The 19,277-nt window shown below is 37.2% G+C and overlaps 1 protein-coding gene across 1 annotated transcript in view; it reads left to right on the top strand.

The window, feature by feature from the left end:
• The window catches only part of LOC150104035 (hemicentin-1-like), a 594,473-nt gene extending 577,555 nt beyond the window's left edge, over positions 1 to 16,918 (top strand). The window contains exons 28-29 of the mRNA XM_090396386.1: positions 3,527 to 3,608; positions 16,758 to 16,918. Coding sequence (XP_090252512.1) covers positions 3,527 to 3,608; positions 16,758 to 16,918 — 243 coding nt within the window. The remainder of the gene's footprint in view (positions 1 to 3,526; positions 3,609 to 16,757) is intronic.
• The last annotated feature ends 2,359 nt before the right edge of the window (positions 16,919 to 19,277 follow it).

Raw genomic sequence — 19,277 nt, 5'->3', positions numbered from 1 at the left:
AGTCTATTAGAGAGCAAAAGGAAAGGGTGAAAGAAATGATTGTTGTGACAGGTACGAATGATTTGAAAGGAGATAAAATGGAAATGATAGAAGACCTGAATGAATTGTTTGAGGTAGCAAAAGAAAAGAGTGAGAGAGTTAGAATGATTAGTCTTTTGCCACGGTATGACAGTGAAATGTTTAAAAGGAGGGCCATAATTGCAAATGACTTTATGCGTGGGTTATGTATGACAAGTGGTGTGCAATTTGTGGACGTGTGGAGTGAGTTTGATGGGCAAAAGGATCTATATAAGATGGATGGCTTGCATTTGAATGGTTACGGTGTAAGAAGACTTGAGAAAGTGTTGCTGAATGTAGTGGATGTGCAAATTCAGGGAAACTAGATTTGTTAAGAGGGGGGGAGTAGATATACAGTCCTTAGGGAGGCAGTTGAATGTAAGAATGAATATAATATAAGAATGAATCTGGTTTGTTGTCCTTATATGCTCTAGCATATAAGGACAACAAACCAGAGTGGGATAGTTAATATAAGGCATCAAGGTAGGGTTGGGGCTAATGGGGGTCTTAAATTCATGTACACTAATACTAGGAGTATTAGGAACAAGAAGGAAGAGTTTTTGGCCATGATTGACACTTCCAGACTACAGGTTATTGGTATTAGTGAAACATGGCTGACTGTAGATGATATAGCTAGTGGGATTGAATGTGATGGGTATAGTGTGTTCAGGAATGACAGAGAGAATAAAATGGGGTGAGGAGTATTGTTGATGATAGCTGATGAGCTACAGCCAAGGAGAATAGAAGTTGAATTGCAGGATAGAGAAAAGAGCACATTTGAGGCCATTTGGTGTGAGATTGTGGCTAGCAGAACTAAATATACAATTGGGTGCTGCTATAGACCAGGTGATGGAAAAGATGGTGGTGACAGTATGCACAAGCAAATAAAAGAAATGAGTGGAAGGAGGGTGATTATTATGTGAGATTTCAACTATGGTCGCATTGATTGGAGTGAGGAGAGGATACATGGGAGGAAGGAAATGGATTTTATGCGGTTATTAAGGGATAACTATCTGCGACAGCATGTAATGGAAAATACTAGGGGTCAGAGAGTGCTTGACCTAGTAATTACATCTGAGGATTTGGCTGTAACAAATATGACCACATTGCCACCAATTGGTGAGAGTGATCATAGGGTCTTGACTTGGGAGGTGGCTAAAGGTGTAGAATTTTCAATTAAGACAGGGTACATGTGGAATTATCGGGCTGGAAAGTATGACAAGCTTAGGAGTTTGATCGGCTCAGTGCCATGGCATGTACAACTGCAAGGACTAGAAGTTGATAGTGCATGGGAGGTAGTTAAGAAGTGCTTGCCTGAAGCAGTGGCTGACCGTATACCTAGAGTCCGAATAATAAATCAAGTAGGGGTTAAATGGATGATATAACACCATTAAGCTTGAGCTGCAAAAAAAGAAACAAATGTGGAGGGAATTTAAGGAGAAAGGTGACCGGCAGGCACATGAACGGTATAAAGCGCAGGCCAGAAGGGTAATGAGTGTGGTAAGAAAAGCAAAAAAGGATTACGAAAGAACATTGGCCATGCAGGCTAAAGAGAATCCTAAACAGTTTTTTCGATATGCAGCAAGTAAAAGGAAAAATGTACATGGCAGAATGATTTTAAAGAATGCCGATGTTAGGGAGGTAACTGAATCAGTTGAGATAGTTGAGTTACTGAGTGAGCACTTTGCAAGAATATATCATCCAGGTGATTACATAGGAGAAACGAATAAACCAGTAGATTATACCGGAATTGTGGTGAATGAAGAGGAGGTGAGTAGTCTATTGCAAAACCTCAATGTCAATACATCTGTGGGATTGGATGGTATACCAGCTCGTGTAGTATGAGAAGCAGCTAAAGAATTGTCAGTACCCTTGACCATTTTGTTTAATTTGAGTCTCGGGTCTGGGTTAGTCCCGAGGGGGTGGAAAGAGGGGAAAATAGTTCCACTGCATAAAGGTGGTTCCAAGACTGCTGTTGTAAATTACCGACCGATTAGCATATCAGGAATCATTGTCAAGGTCTTAGGGAAATTAGTCAAGAAAAGAATACAGGATTGGATAGATGAAAATGGGATATTGTATGGCGGACAACATGGTTTTGTGAAGGGTAGATCATGCCTCAGTAACTTGCTCACCTTTTTATAACACAATGACAGCTGAACTGGATAGGGATAATGGGTTTACAGTGATACTACTGGACCTTACCAAGGCCTTTTACAGGATACCACATGGAACCCTAATCAGTAAACTGGAGCAGATGGGGATGGATATAGGTTTGGTGAGATGGATAGGTGGGTGGTTGAAGGAGAGATACCAGAGAGTGGTTTATTCAGGAGTGGAGTCAAAAAGACGTCTTGTGGCTAGTGGAGTACTGCAGGGCTCTGTTCTTGGACCACTGCTTTTAAATTGTTCATCAATGATATTGGAATGGATTTGAGAGGAAGTGTTCACTTGTTTGCTGATGATGCAAAGTTGGGTAGAGCAATTATGAGTGCACAGGATGTCAAAATTTTATATGATGATTTGGATAGTTTGGAGGACTGGGCTAGGAAAAATGGATGTCAGTTTAATGTGGCAAAGTGTAAGGTTATGCACTTTGGGGTGAAAAGAATAGCAACAGTATATCGCATTGGTGGAACCATACTCCAGGATATTGATGAGGCCAGGGATTTGGGAGTGTTGGTGGATAGGGAGTTGAAGTTTAGGGGGCACATTGCAAAAGTGACTAAAACAGCTCACCAAATCACTTGGCTTCTGAAAAATACTTTAACATGCAGAGACAAACATAGTTGTTGTTCCTCTGTATCGAGCCTTGATAAGATCCCATCTGGACTTCTGTGCCCAGTTATGGGCACCAGGGTTTCTTCGTGATAGGGAGGAAGTGGAGAGGGTCCAGAGACGAGTGACCAAGATGATAGCAGGTCTGTGAAATGAACCTTATGAGAATAGGTTGAAGATTTGTGGGTTGCAGAAATTGGACGATAGGCGAAGGAGGGGTGATATGATTGAGACATTCAAATTACTGAAGGGTTTTTATAAGATTGATCCAGAAGATATTTTTGAAAATATGACTGGTGGTGGGAGGACTAGGGGCCATGCAAGGAAACTGGGCAAGAGCGTGGTTGACAAGGGTGTTAGAGCTAGGTTTTTTACTTGGAGAGTGGTGAATGAGTGGAATAAGCTTCCAGAGTCTGTTGTGGGTGCTACGACCGTGAATGAGTTCAAGGCTAGATATGATAGATACTGTGTGAATGTTGAATAGTTGTTCCAGACATGATGTTAAGGCCTCCCTCGATGAGTCTGTCGACTCCTTTGAGTTTCCCGGAACAATAATAATAATAATAATAATATTAGTCATTTTAGTGCATTTTTAATTTGCAAGGAATGTTTAATAACATCAAAAATAAATTTTGCATTCTCTCCAAGTCTTTATTTATTTATTTATTTATTTTTTTTTTTTTATTCCTAGACCCACCATGCTGGAAAATATACATGTGTAGCAACCAATATAGCTGGCTCTGCAGAAAAACATTTTGATGTGGATGTTATAGGTAAGTACATTGGATTGTTGTTAAAGTTAACATTTATGTGAACTCATTTGCAATAAAAAAATTTTTGACCATTGTATTTGGATTTGTGTGCATGTGTGTGTGTGTGTGTGTGTGTGTGTGTGTGTGTGTGTGTGTGTGTGTGTGTGTGCATGTTAGAAGGGTTAAAGTCCATTTCCATTTTATGAGATGCTGATCTTCTTTACTTTTTATGCTGCCATAGTTGAAACTTCTCATAATAATTATCTATCATGCATTGACTAACCTGATTGACTTAAATGTTTCAAGCTTATCACCCTCTATGTTCTCAGCAACATACTATTAAAGATTCTGTTTTACCCATCCATTCATTCTCAAAATCACAGCATCAGTTTTCCCTGTGCCTCTCCACTTTTCCAACCCTGAAATATTCATCCATTTCTGTCACATAGCTGTTTCTAGCAACAATATTTCACTAACACCAGTCATTCTCAGGTAAATTGAATCTATGAAAGCTATGTTCCCCCAGTCTTCCTTATTTCTCTGGCTACATGCACGCACGCACGCACGCACTGTAGATGATGTATTCACTATTTTGATAGCACTGAATTGGCCTTTACTACTTTCAACATAAAATTAATAATTTACATTCACGAAACAAATTTCCTAATAGAAAGAATTATCATGAGGAATATATCTCTCTCTTTCTTTTTTATTTTCTTTTAATACATACTCATCAAATGAGAATCTGATGGATCACATTCACCTTCTGCCTGCCTTGTAAATCAACTTTTACATGCTATGTTCCTGTTTCATCAGCACACCCTCCATTTCAAAAATGTGGAATTATAAAATCTTTGGTAACTACACATAACATTTGGTCCTCCAAAGTATCTCTTTAATTTGAATTGGAAACTATCAGACAAAGACTCCCTCAACATCCTCCAAAGGAAAAAATACTGAAGAACTATTCCTTATGTTAAAAGCATTTCTAAACATATGGCAAAGAATTTGAAAAAATTCCAACTCATTGCCATCTGCCTTACCTTTACCAAAAGACAAGATGTCACCTTTGCTGCTACTTGGCGTTTACCAAGTTCCATGTTGTTGCATCTTGTCTTGTTTTGGTTAAACAGGAAGATCAGGCATAAAATACATTTCAGAATACCTTAGTTTTTCTTTATGTCAAACCTTGTAAATCTGACCTAGTTAGGCATGGAATTGATAACATCAGTCATTAGATTCAATGGAGTAATGCAAAACTTTTGCCTCACTCAACTTATAAATTTGAACATTTATCCAAAGAAAGTGTGGAAGCCTTACTTCATTGGCCTAACTTAAATTTTAATGATGTATATTTCTATTCCAAAAGTTTGTGAAATTATTATGCTTGGTTATATTAAAATATTTATTTTGTTTATTTTTTATTTTTATTTTTAATATATACATGCGCATTTAATCCTTGCTACTTTGTGACAACATGTTTATAAGTATTTTGTTGTAACACAAGCATCTTTCTATATTTTTGTATGCAAATTTCCATTATTTTTCTTCATCTCACACTGATGATGTTTTATGATATGCAAAATGAAATATTTGTGATTATTAAATAATATTTTTTATGTGGGATATGTGGTTTTTTTTATTTTTATAAATATGTAATTATTGGTATTATCCTTATGCTCATTATTATTCTCCTAGCCTCCACTTCTTCATGTCATATGCTAAACATTTGGGTCACTTTTGTCCATCTGTGTTTACATCTCTTTATCAGGTAGTAGTATTTCAACATCACCTAAAGATAAAGCTGAGGAGGCACAGATGAACAAAAGTTGCATTGAACTACTTTTGCAAGGGGACCAGATGGTATGATTACTATGCAAAACATGGTGAGTTTTCTACATTTAGTCTGTTAATAATCATTCATAGGGCTGTGAATGATGAAGCTAGAATTTTTGTCTGTAGCCACATGTGATAAGTTGTTTCCTTTTTCTTGGGCCTCTTAGGCTCATTTTTTGTAAACATTTGGCTTGGATATAGGATGGAAATTTTGAACAGCATGAGAAACAAAAGCCTTCAATCCAAAATAAATAACTTCTGTAACAGAATCACAAGTAATTTGATCATCTGGAGGATAGAAATAGCAGTTAGTTTAACTATGAAAAGGAGGAGTAAAAAAATTCACATAGGTTTTCCCACATGCCATTGTTGTAATGTCAAACTACATGAGGGTGTGAAGATGAGAGAAGGACATTCCATTAGAGATGAAACTTGGATAAAACTGTGATCTGACTTACAAGGGTGGTCTGAAAAGTTCTCATCCTAACAATAAAAAAAAAACGAATTAATAATATCAAAATTATTTTTATTTTTCAACATAATCTAGCTCAAGACTAATACATTTATTCCAGTGATGCTCCAGCGCCATTATTCCATCTCTGTAGTGGTCAGTAAGATCTGCAAAATACCCCTCTAGAGCTTGATGATGAAGGTTTATTTTTCACTTGGTTAGAGTATAATAAATTTAGTTTAATCCTTTATCCAAGTGTGAGCAAACAAAGTTTGCGCCTGAAAGTATCTTCAGGACTGGGTTAAGGTGGTACAACACCAGGGCAACTCGTTGCAAAGGTGGAGCAAGCTACGAACACTCCTATCTCGGTATCTCCCATAATGCAAAACACATCTTCTTGCGGATATGTCTAATGTTATGCATTAAGGAAAGGGCCACTACCCAGACTAGTTTCGACCTTTATTGAGGTAGAATGGGAGTTCATGCCTTTCATCACTGGCCTCTTTAGATTTAAAAAAAGTTGTGCTGAGAGTCAGCTTGATAGTGAAAGAGGAGAGGAAAGATAGAGTGGATAGTAGTAGATAGTTAAAGGAGGCCTCAGTCGATCTACTTGGCCTGACTTAAATGCCAACACCAAGCAGATCTCCAACATTATCTCCCTCCATCCGTTCTCCTCTGCGTTCTCCGGCCAGCCACTTTTTCAGATGTCTGGCCAATGAAAGAAGTGAAAAAAAACAAATGCAGGCAGACACACATAAATTGAAAATCAAAAGAACTAGGACACACATAAACAGAAACAACAAAAGTCGGTGAATTAACAGAAAAGTACTGCAAGAACGGGGGAAGAGCCTGGCCCGAGTGATGCAGCCCGCAAGGAGCTGCACCATCTCGCTGTAAGCCTTCGCCGCTCGGGTTCTCAGGTCTGCCCCCTCCTATGTGGATTAAGCGTGAACATACAGAAACAGAACCAAGAAACTTAGAAGGGGCTTTTTTTTTTTTTTTTTTAAGTCATATTTGCCCTGCTATCTCTTACCGCTTCCTCATACTCTTTTACCACGTTTTCCATCACTGTGAGTACGTGTACTGACTCTTCATCATTAAGTTGCCATATTCTCTTCAAGCATTCATTCCATTCCGCTCGGTCGTAAGTGACTTTCCCAAACTTGAGCCATATTCTAAGACTCTCTGGCTCACCTTCACATTGCAACACCACATCTCCCTTTTCCTGTACAGCTGTGTGGACTTTGTTTTTTATCTCGGGTTTATTCCTAAGATAGAATAGGATTCGTTTTGTTACATTCGAATATTCATATAGGGGTTCTTTTCTTTTTACCGGTTTTGTAATGGGGTGAGAAGAACCGGTGTTTGTATCTACTGGTAAAGTTCTTTTTTCAAATTCCTTCATTATCCATGGGTATCTCTTTTCCAAATCTACTCGTGTCAGCGACTTCAATGTGTCACATAAGTGTTGTTTTTCTTCCTCTGTTAAGTCCAGGTGACCGTCCAGTTGATGGGGCTCGACCTTGGTTATATCTTTTACATAGAGTTTTCCCCATATGAGTCTATTTGCTCCTCTTAAAGAACAAGAAAGTTGGCTCTCCTTTTGTGGTCATTATCTGAAATAGTTTTTCTGCCATTTTAGGAGATCCCTTAAAGTTCTTCAAAATGACAGAGCCGTTTGGAGTATTGCTTTTAACAAAGCTTGTTCCTTCCTTAGTTTCTGGATTGTTTCCTTGCTCTCTGTCTTCTTCTTCTGATAAGGTTTCTTTCTCATTTTCTGTGTTGTTTCGCGATATTATCTCATTTCCTTCCTCATCCTCATCTGAACTTGAGGCTTCTATTTGGCTTTCAGTGTCCTGTTTATTTCGTTTCATTTCTCCTTCTTCTTCCGGCGTGATGGGTCGTTTTGTTGTATTGGTGTTGATTTCCATTTCCTCTGTTTCTGTGCTGTTATTGTTGCCTTCCGATTCATTGGTGTAAGATTTCTTAGTGTTCTGTTTCTTTTTCTTCCTAATTCTCCCTTCTGTGTTCCTCCCATTTATTGCCTGATTTCCTAATGTAGTCATTGCGTTAGCTGGCGGTTGGAGGGCTGGAAACTCTTCTGGTTCAGTTGTTTGTGGTTTGTTTACTGTTTGGCCGGTAGCTCGAGAGTCCTGTGTTGTGAGCTTAGGAATGGCTACTGCCGCAGGTGTTATGGCGCCTCCTGCTCTTTCTGCAAGGGTCCTATTAGGACAAATGTCTATTTTATGGGATGTGTTCCCACATTTACGGCACGGTGACTCACACTGATTCAATGTGTGTTCTGTCGATAAGCAGTTGCGGCATGTGTTGTTTTTCGGGCAGTGAGCGCTAAGGTGACCCAAAGCGGTGCACTGAAAACATTGTTTTCTTACTCCTGGATAATTGACTATTACTTTTGCTGAGCCTAAAAAAATCAAGTTGGGGATTTCTGTTTTCATTTCAATTGAAATGCTCACTTCCCCTGATTTCCACTCTGGGATATCTCTGTCTTGTCCGATTGTTACGTTTCGGATAATCCCCCACTTGGAGAAAATGGTTTTAATGATTTCCTCCCCTTTCTCTAGATATTCGAGTGGAAACCTGTCAATTTTTACGGATTTTAAAATACTTCCGACTAGGAAGGGTAGGTATTTTTTCCCTTCACATTCTACGCCTTTAAGGAGCGGAGCGTTTCTCTTGTTGTTTTATTTTAATCAAAGTGACTCATGTTTAGGTTTACTATACTATTAATATTTTAAAGATGAATAGGAAAAAAAAAGCAGGAGAGCATACTGTGAGATGTGATAAACATGTTACTCATACAGAGGGTTTCCTGTCTCCATATCATAATGTGACCTCAGTAGTGTCTCTCACATATCATTACATAGCTTCTTTCCAATCATACCTTGCCAGTGTAGATGGAAGCAAGTGTAGATGATGTAGCACCTTATTAGAAAGCCTCTGAAATGTGTTACTGTCTATTTTGATCTCTGCTGTATCCTCAAAAATGGGAGAGTTCTGGATCTCCGTAGTATGTTTGCCATACCCTTGATGGATATCATGCATGCAGTATGTTGGAAGATTGTCGGGGGCGGGGGGTAGAAACTTGCTCTAGGAACATGTTCAGATCTCCAATAAGAAAGCTGGTGGTGTTTCACCAAGCAATGAAGATCATCTGCCACCTAGTAGGTCTCGTTGGCATTTCCTCTAACTAGCAAGATACCCTTTTAGGAATGTACCAGAGTACAGTGAAGGTACCAGAGTTCCTTGATGGAAATAAACATACCCCTGTAAAGGTGGGGGGGGGGGTTGACTTGACTGGTAGAGGCATATTGTTACTTTTGATGTTTACTGTTGAGTATTTGAACGTGTCTGTCATTTGCTCAGCTCAATAAATTGCATTCCTTCAGTCAACCTTGCATGTCCTATAATTGTATATTCTGCTTTGTCTCTCATCTTTCACCACATGCCATGTGGATGACTCCCTCTCTTTGAGCTTCTTCACAAATGGAGGGTTGTTTCTGGGCTCTGGTTTATTGCCAGCCCTGTTTCTCCAAAACATAAATGACCTATTCTCAATCATTGACAGCTTTGCTGATATAGTACACTGCATTCATCTTATTCATTTGATAAACCATTCAGGGTACAAAATAGTTTAACATTTATAGTTTAAATGCAAACTCACCATACCTGCTTCTCCTTCTGTTTCTCTTTTTTCCCCCCATCTACCTCTGTTTTCCAGTACAGCCTTCATTATGAAGTGTTTCCCCCAAATCAAAATCCAACTTTTCAGAAAGATGTCAGTAGGTTTGTTCTTTCCAAACTCTTACCTGTATCACATGTTGTAAGTTCTTTTACCTCTCATGAATGGGTTTGATATATATAACTGCTATTGGTTCACCATCCTGAATGCATCTGATGTTTTCCATGTTCCTGTCTATTTTCATTAATTAGTTATTTTGTTTCTGATTTTTGTACTAAATTCTTAGTTGGTAGATTACTTTTAATACCTAGTGATACCCTTCGAGAGCATGCCAGACATAATTGTAATAATAAATTCCATGAGGAATACAAAGAACAGGCAAGGAGGGTGACTCAGTTCGTAAGGGTCGCGAAAGGTCAGTATGAGCAGAAGTTAGCTATTGTCAAAAAAAAAAAAAAAATCCCAGGGAATTCTTTTAATATATAGCCATCAAAAATAAGAATGATTATGGTAGGATGGCATTGATTGGAGAAAATGATATAAGGAGTATATAGTTAAAATATTTAATGTGCAGTTCATAAAGCTCTTTCATCCTTTTGAATGTGACATCATGGAGAGTTTGAGAGCAGTGGATGATGCTGAGGAGAGACTGACTGTGAGTGAGGAAGAAGTATACAGGGAATTAAGTAAACTTGATATTAATAAGGTTGTATGACTTGATGATATATCACCATGTCTTTTGAAGAAATGTGCCAGGGAGTTGACATCTGGCTTGATATATTTGTTTAATATGAATCTTACACTGGGCACGTTCCAAAGGAGTGGCAGGAAGGCAAGACTGTACTACTTTGTAAAGGTGATGACAGAATTCAAGCATCAAATTATAAGCCAATCTGTGTGTCAGTTGTAGGTTAACGTGTTGGAAAGGCTGGTGAGAATCGGGATCCAGAAGTGTGTTGAAACAATAGTATTATCTTTGATGGACAGCACAGATTTGCTAAAGGGAGGTCATGTTTCAGTAATCTGCTTACTTTTTTACAATAAGGCATTGAGTATGGGAGATGGATACACATTAGTATGCTTAGACGTTGCAGAGGTTTTTGGTAGATTCTTGCATGATAAGTTAATAGTCATACTACAGCAGCTGGGATTGGATATTAGACTAGTGCATTGGATTGGAGATTGGCACTGTGATAAGCATCAACAAGTTGTGTATGGGGGAGAGCAATTTCCCAGAAGAGGATAATAATAAATTTAGTTTAATCCCTCATCCAAGTGTGAGCAAACAAAGTTTGCACCTGAAAGTATCTTCAGGACTTGGTACAACACCAGGCAACTTGTTGCAAAGGTGGAGCAAGTTAACATCACTCGGCAATTCGTCGAAAAGGCAATTCCTCGAATGACAATTCATCGAACGACAATTCATCGAAAAAACAATTCATCGAAAATTTTTCGATGAATTCTTTCATAATTCATCGAAAAGTCATTTTTCTTGCAAAGTATTGTTTAAAAATCTTCAGTAACAATGCGGAACATTACTCACGAAACTGACAGCATATTGAAGTGGTCATTGAAACATAATAATTATTTTCTTGTATTTTAGAGCATTTAATGTAAGTGTACATCCTGCTTCATTGTACAGTTAGCGATTTATCTGTAGAGAAGACAGGAGTACCACATGCACTTATCTCCTGAATAACCTCGAAAACATGTAATTGCAGTTAATAAGGGGAAGAATTGGCTAAGAAATTCATTCTACCAAATTTTGTCACAATAAGTCTAGTCGATTGAAATTAAAAATTTCATTAAATTTCATCCAGCCAGAGCAAAATTGCTAATATCATTTAGGAACTTCTTTACGGAAATGTCATGATAAAAGTGATCCATTGCGAACTAAAACCGAACCATGCATTCAGCTTCTTGTTCTGAAAACTTCTGCGAATTCTGCTAAGTCTGTGAGTTATTGTATACATAATTTCGACAACACTATTCTTTATAGCCCCGAATATAGCTGAACTGAAAACTGAAAGGGTTCAACATAGTTTCAAATACGGAATCCAAATAAAATTTTTTCATTAATAAATGTAATAAATAAATAAATTTACTGAATGTAAGTTAGTAGGCCTAATACTGAAATGACTAGGCTTTTCCTCCTGGAAATAGGCAAATCGGACAAGAAAAACAATAAGAATCGATATTGTTCTGTAATTATTCCTTAGTAAAGCAGCATTGCTATACCAACAATCATTATATTGAGGAGGATGAGGGGAAAATAGTATTAATCATTAATATTATAACTACTACTACTAATAAGAATAAATTGATTCTTTGATGTAAATATTTTTCACAATATAATAATAAAATATACAGGAATTCAGAGTAAAAATATTGGAAAACTTGAAAAAAATTCATTCCTGAAGATTTTTCAATCACGTTTCACTTATTTACTCCTGGTTCTGTTATTCCTCAACGACAGGAGTGCCACATGCACTTATCTCCCGAATAACCTCGAAAGCAAGTAATTGCAGTTAATAAGGGGAGGATTAGGCTAAGAATACTGAAGAGTATATGCGTGGGTATATTTCTGGGTTTTGAGGAGGTGATCAGTGCAGTTTGTTAAAAAATAAATAAAAGGTTAAAATATTCTCTAGGAAAGGAAAATAATAAAATAAGGAATGGTGAATAAAGAGTCTTAAAAAACAAACCTGTAAACCTTTTAGAAGCATACTCATCTGGTTGTTATATTTAGATGATCAGCGGTTGGAAGTCTTATTCGACTTTTGAAGGATGCCAGTGGTCGGTAGATCACAGTTAGAAAACACAGTCCTAAAGGAAGTTGGAATTGGGTTGAGTTGTTTTGAATTAAGGAAGAAGCAACTGGCCTTAAATCCCTGCGTGTTTTTCCAGTTCGGTTCACTTGTTTTTCAGCAAGAAAAAAACCAAGTTTCAGAGAGGAAAAAACCTTCCATCCTCGTATGAGACAGGCTAACTCACCTAATGCAGGTCATTATACAGTCTCCCTCCAGGTCATGCCTTCAGGGAGGCTGTGTAATGATATGCAAAGGATACTGTGAAGGCCGTGATTTGGAGACGATGCTTTCTGCATGGGTAACATATTCAAGAGTCTGTTTTCTCCCTCTACATGTTTCCTTTCTCTTTTTTGTCTTCACGTTTTGTAACATTAAATATGACATTAATCCTAAATAAATATTGTTTCTGCAGTTAAACTAAAAGAAGTTCTATAAGGTAGGTATTTGTGATGTATTACCTGAAAGTCTAGTTAGTGCAGAGACAATGAATGCATCTCAGTGAGGGTGTGATGAGCTGTGCATGTGAGAGTGAGACCTTCCTCAATGAATCTCTTGAATCCATAGAATTCTGATGATGATGATAATAATAATAGTAATAATAAATTCAAAATTAAAAAAAAATAAAAAATACACAACATTTTTCATATTCATTTTATCAACATTTGTGGTCAACAATAATTTAAATGATGTGCATCATTATCTTCAGTCATCCAAACCTGATATTCTGGTTCTGACTGAACTGCAACTTTCTACTAAATCAACCACAGCTCATCTTAACTGTTCAAATTACATCCTGTATGATCTCCTTTTGCCTTAAAGGAGGAGCACATGTCTCTGTGCATTCTGATGTTCTTTACCAAAGGATTCCTAACATAGTGTCTCACTTTTTTGACCTCCTATGGCTTAAAATTTCTTGAGCACATTTCGTTTCATTCATCTTGTGCCTTCACTTTATTGTTGGTGTCTCTTGGTTCTGAAAATCATTTTGACCTCTTTGACTTCTTCCTATTCTTTAAAGCTCAATTTCATACAGTCAAAATTAGAAACATGCAAAATTTTCAAATAGTGAAGTCATCCCTCTAACTGATTTCAATGTTCACAATTCTAATTGGCTCCCTTTTCAAATTTGACTGACCAAGCTGGAATAAAGGCAGAGATTTTTGTTGTAAGTAGTGAATTAGTGAATTAACAGAGATCATTCATCTCCCTATTAAAATTCTTAACAATCTTCTTCACTCACCAAACACTGGATCTTTGCCTACCTAATTTTCCTTCCATGTACTCTTTTCAGGTGATTGCTCCTCTTGGTAATTCAGACCACTGTCTCATTCAAGTTTCCTCTCTGGTGAACATCCTTCCATCAGCAATTCACAACCATGCATGTTCTGGCATTATAACATTGTCACCAGTGAAGAATGTAAACAGTGAGACTGTTTTCATTCTTCAGATCCAGAGACATGCTATAATTTTGTTACAGAAATAATCCTTATTGGAATGGAAACTTTCATTCCTTACTCTGTTCATATTTCGCAACCCATATCTAAACCATTGTTCTCCAAGAAGTGTGCCAAGGCTGTCCAAAAAATGAAAACAGTCTTTAACAAGTGAGTTGAGACCAAAACACCAGCATCATTCACAGCCTGCAGCACTCATAAAACCACTATTCCACTATTAAAAGAATAGTCTAAATTCAACAAGCATAAAACAAATACAAAACTTGATGCTTTTGCCAGTTCTGGCAGTTGCAAAAGTTGCCAAAGCTGTTAGGCACAACTTTTGTCCATCTGTGCAACCTCCTCTGTCTCACCCTAATGGTAGCATTGTTATATAACCTAAAGATAATGACAAGGCTATCTTGGCTTCATTTTTTTCTTCTAACTCATCCAAGAAGACTATTGCAAATTATCTCCTTCTTTGCCTAAAACATTGCATCTCATGCCGCCTGTGCTCTTCTGCCAGAAAGACATAATAAGAATCTTGAGCAAATTGAATGCTACAAAGGTAGCTGATTCTGATGAAATCCTACTCAAGCAATGTGCTTCTGAACTAACACCTGTTCTTTATTATTTATTCATTAAGCTGTACTCAGCTGGCATCCATCCTACAGCATGGAAGAAAACCCATATACAACCATTTCCCAAAAATGGGAATAAATGTTTCCCTGTGAAGCATTTCCTACCTTCTTCCCTTCAAGCTGTCTTTCTATTGTTTTCAGATCAGTTTTGTATAAAGTAATGGAGAAGGTTATCAATGGTCAACTTCTTCAACACCTTGAGAACTGACATCTAATTAGTAATCATCAGTATGGATTTCACCAGTCTAGATTCACAAGCGATCTCTTGGCCTATGTCACTCATCTTTGGACCCATTCCATGGAAAGATTTGGAGAAACCTGTGGCATTGCTTTTGACACCCATGAAGCTTTTGATAGGGTTTAGCATCATGGGCTTCTCAGCAAGTTACCATCATTTGGACTGTCTTCATCCTTATGTAAATTGATTGCTTATTTTCTCTCAGATTTATTTCTTCGTGTAATGGTTAATGGTGTTTTCTCTTCAAATTTTCTTGTCAGTGCTGTTTTCCTCAGTGCTCTGTCATTTCACCTACCTTCTTCCTGATTTATATAAATAACCTGCTCTCATTGACTGCAAATCCTATTCATAGTTTTGCTGATGATAGCACACTCCATTAATCCTACTCATATGACAAGCCTTGCAGTGCTTACACATCTCAAGCTTCAAGATAATTTGTCATATGTGTCCTGAACACTGACCTCCTCAGTGTCTTTGATTGGAGGTAAAGCAACCTAGTCAATGTCAGTGCTTCCAAAAATCAGTTTTGCTTGTTTTCTCATTAAAAAAAGACTTTAGATTTTCTCCACTTACTACTGGTAATGTTCAGCTCAACAGGCAAGACAAAATTTCTCTTCTCGGACTGATTCTCCTACTCCAACCCTTTCCTGTCATAAACATATAATTTTTATCACATCATCAGCTTCCAAAAAACTTGGCATCCTTTACTGCTCAAGATGGCACTTCTCTGCTGAACAGATACTTACTCTGTATAAATTCCAAATTTGACCAATATTGGAATACTGCCCTTGCATTTGGAGTGGTGCACCTACAACCTCCATAAAAATTCTTAATTCTATTCAGTAAAGGGCAGTTCAATTAATTAATGACACTTCTCTTATAGAGTCTCTTTTGCCACTTTCCCATAGAAGATTAGTTTCTGTATTGTGTCTCTTCTATAGATATTTCCATGACCATTGTTGCAGTAGAACTAGCATCTATTGTGCCTCCAATTTCTGCCAGATCTACGGGAACTCAAGCAACAGTACTCAGCATCCCTTTACAGTCAAACTGCATACTCCCAGTCATTTCTCATTCCTTTCACCACAGTTCTGTGGAACAGCCTCTCTCCGTGAACCATTTCCAGAACTCTGACCCACTTTTTCCCCACATTCATTCTGAACTTCCTTATATACCCTCTTGTCCTCTCTCCACCCTCTATAAAATGATTTGAATAGTCTAGAATTGTGTACCTCTATAAAATGATTTGAATAGTCTATAATCAGAAATTTTAAATCTAAATCTATTTTAAATCTAAATGAGATATCCAAAGATTATGGTATGATAATATCAACTGAAAAATCAAAAACTATGGCCTTTAAAGGATGAGATCCAGCAAGAACTAAAATAGTATTAGATAACAAGATCTTAGAACAGGTGAATTCATTAAACTACCTAGGATGTATGATCACTTATGAAAATGAAAAAGATATAAACATAAAAATTGCAAAATATTTAAAAATAACAGGAGTAATTAACTCTATATTTAAACCAAACTTAGTTCAAAAACAAACCAGGCTAAAAGTATACAATACATTAGCCCTACCGGTCTTAATGTATGGAAGCGAAATCTGGACAATAAAACAAAAAGACAAACAAAGATTAACAACAGCAGAAATGAAGTTTATGAGAAAAACTGCAACGTATACCCTATTTGATCACAAAAGAAACGAAGATATTATGAAAGAATTAAACCAAGAACCAGTAACTGAAAAAATTAAAAAATATAAACATAGATGGATGGAACACGTTCAAAGAATGAAAACAGAAAGATTACCAAAACAAGCCTTAAAGTACAAGCCATTAGGAAAAAAAAAACCAGGACGTCCTCTTAAACGATTCAACAATGACTTCTAAGGCCGGAACAGGCCATACTAGGCCTAAATCCTTGATACATATGATGATGATGATGATAATCAGAAATCCAGCTGATATATTCAGTACCTTGCAGAATGATTTGAATAGGTTAGAATTGTGGGTATGTGAAAATGGCTGTGAGTTCAATGTTATTAAATGTAGGTATATACATGCCAATGCCAAATTATATTGGTGATATTATGCTAGAAGAAACTGATCAGGCTAGAAATCTTGTAGTTTTAGTAGACAGGAAGCTAAAATTTAAGGACTATATATCAAAGATAACAGAAACAACTCAGATATTCACTGCAATGCTGAAATGAACTTTAGCATGCAAGGATAAGGCGGTCATTTTGCCTCATTACAAGGTCTCGATACAATTTCACTTGGACAATTGTGTCCATTTCTGGTCTCCAGGTTTCTGTGCTAATGCTGATACAGTGGAAAGAGTGCAAAGAAGAGTGTTAAAAATGGGATTGTGAGATACAGATTACGAAGTCAAAACATTCCTCTTTCTCCTGTTTGTCTTTGTAATCTGTATCTAACAGTTTCTTCCATAATATCACCAATATAATTTGGCATTGGCATGTGCATACCTACATTTAATAACATTGAACTCACAGCCATTTTCACATACCCACAATTCTAACCTATTCAAATCATTCTGCAATATATCAGCTGGATTTCTGCTTATGCTGCCTATTTTTGCATTATCTGAAAATAGCTGTAGATCACCTGTAAAATTCTTGCCAGTGTCATTAATGTAAAGACTGAATATCATTAGACCAAGAACTGATCCCTGTGGTATACCACTGGTTAGCTTACATCTTGCAGACTCACACCCACCAAATACCACTTTTTCATATCCAGTATCAGTTATCCTCTTATCCACATTAATATTTTATAATCCAATCCCATAATCTTCAATTTATGTAACGCCCTTCCATGCTATATCCAATCCAAAACCTTAGCAAAAGTCCAAAAGTATCACGGGATATCCATTTTCCCCTTTTCTAACTCAGTAATAACATTATTATAAAATGTGAGCAAATTGCCTATATATGAGCTTCCCTTAGTAAATCCATGCAGTTTACTACAAAGTATAAATTCTCTGTTGATCCATTTCCGTATGTGAGAGCTTACTAACTTTTCCAAAATCTTCACTTCCACTTTAGGGATAGTGATATCTCAACATTTGGACACATCAGTCTTTGCAGCTATCTTGTTGTGCAATGAGATTATCATACAATATTTTCACTCTTGTGAAAACTTCTCTGTTCTGAGTATCTTTTTCAGCTGAATATCTTTTTAGCATGGATACTAAAAAGGTATTAGCATCCATGCTGATATGCCATTCAGTCCCTATTTCTGAACTCTTATTTAGCTTGTTCAACAGCACTGATACCTCCTTCTCATGCATCTGAGTTTCTTCATTTTTATTTATTTATTCATATGGAGTTTCCTCCCTTTTCTCCCCCATCCCTATTGGGGCGAGTTGAGCCCTCTCATGGGGGAGTAAGTATTTATGGCTGTAGATCCGTGTGTTCGGGGGAGGATCGGTTTGCCTGCTTGCAGGATGAAAAACCCCAGATAAACTGGGGGAAAAACCCTGCTGTCCACGCGCAAGACCGACTAACTTGGCTATGGCTGAGAAAGATCCTTTAGCTCCTCATGACGGGAATCGAACCCAGGACACTCCTTCCCCAGGCATATGGTTGCGAAGCGCATAGACACTAGGCTAAACCGCGGCTAAACTGGACAGTTTCTTCATTAATGAAGAGGTAGCAGTGAACTCAATGTTGCATACATTGGATTGGTAATGCTATCAAAATAACACTCATTATTTGAGCAGTGTTTTCTGTATTTGTCACATGCTTACCATCTACATTCTTTCATACTCTTTCTTTCTTTTACTTGCAGCATAATGATAAAATTCTTTTGGGTTGTCTTTAGCTTGCAGAACCAGTTTCTTTTCATAGTCAGACAGCTTTCTGTACCACACAGTTGTAACTCTTCTGGCATTCTTATATTTTTCATAACTGACATCATCCCCACTGCAATCTTTCCACATCTTCTTTTTGTGAATCTCTTGCTTAATAAGATTGCTCATCCATTTCATGCCTACCCTATTTATTCTTTGAACTCTAGAGCCATATTTAGATATTGTATCATTTTTTTAAATGGCTCCCATGCACTGCCTATATCTATCCCATCTGGAAACAATACTATGGGACAAAAACCTAGCATACTCAGGTGGTCATAATTTTTAGCTTTGTAAATTAGAGCTGCCAAGAAATTATATTCTTGGTTTCATCCTTTATCCAAGTGTAAGCAAACAAAGTGTGCACGTGAGGTCACTTCATGACTGGGCTACTTGTATATAGAGGCTAATGACTTCATATAATTGATGTGAAGTCATTGATGTGATTGTGAAATCATTAGCCTGGATATACTAGTAGCCCAGTCGTGAAGTGACTTCACGTGCAAACTTTGTTTGCTTACACTTGGATAAAGGATGAAACCAAGAATATAATTTCTTGTCATCTTTAATTTATAGTGTAACCAAGTGTCAAAATCTTTCAACTTCCAGCTTTGTAATTCAGCATGCAATTATTTTTGAATGGAACATCCATAAACTTAGCTACTTCCTAAGTCAGTATAGCCTAATCATCACCAACTGGA

This window comes from Typopeltis vanoorti, chromosome 8 (genome assembly GCF_054136105.1).
Source record: "Typopeltis vanoorti isolate ZY-2024b chromosome 8, IOZ_Tvanoo_1.0, whole genome shotgun sequence".
Classification (NCBI taxonomy): domain Eukaryota; kingdom Metazoa; phylum Arthropoda; class Arachnida; order Uropygi; family Thelyphonidae; genus Typopeltis; species Typopeltis vanoorti.
Note: the sequence above shows the minus strand (reverse complement) of the source record. Positions and strands in the feature narration are given on the sequence as shown.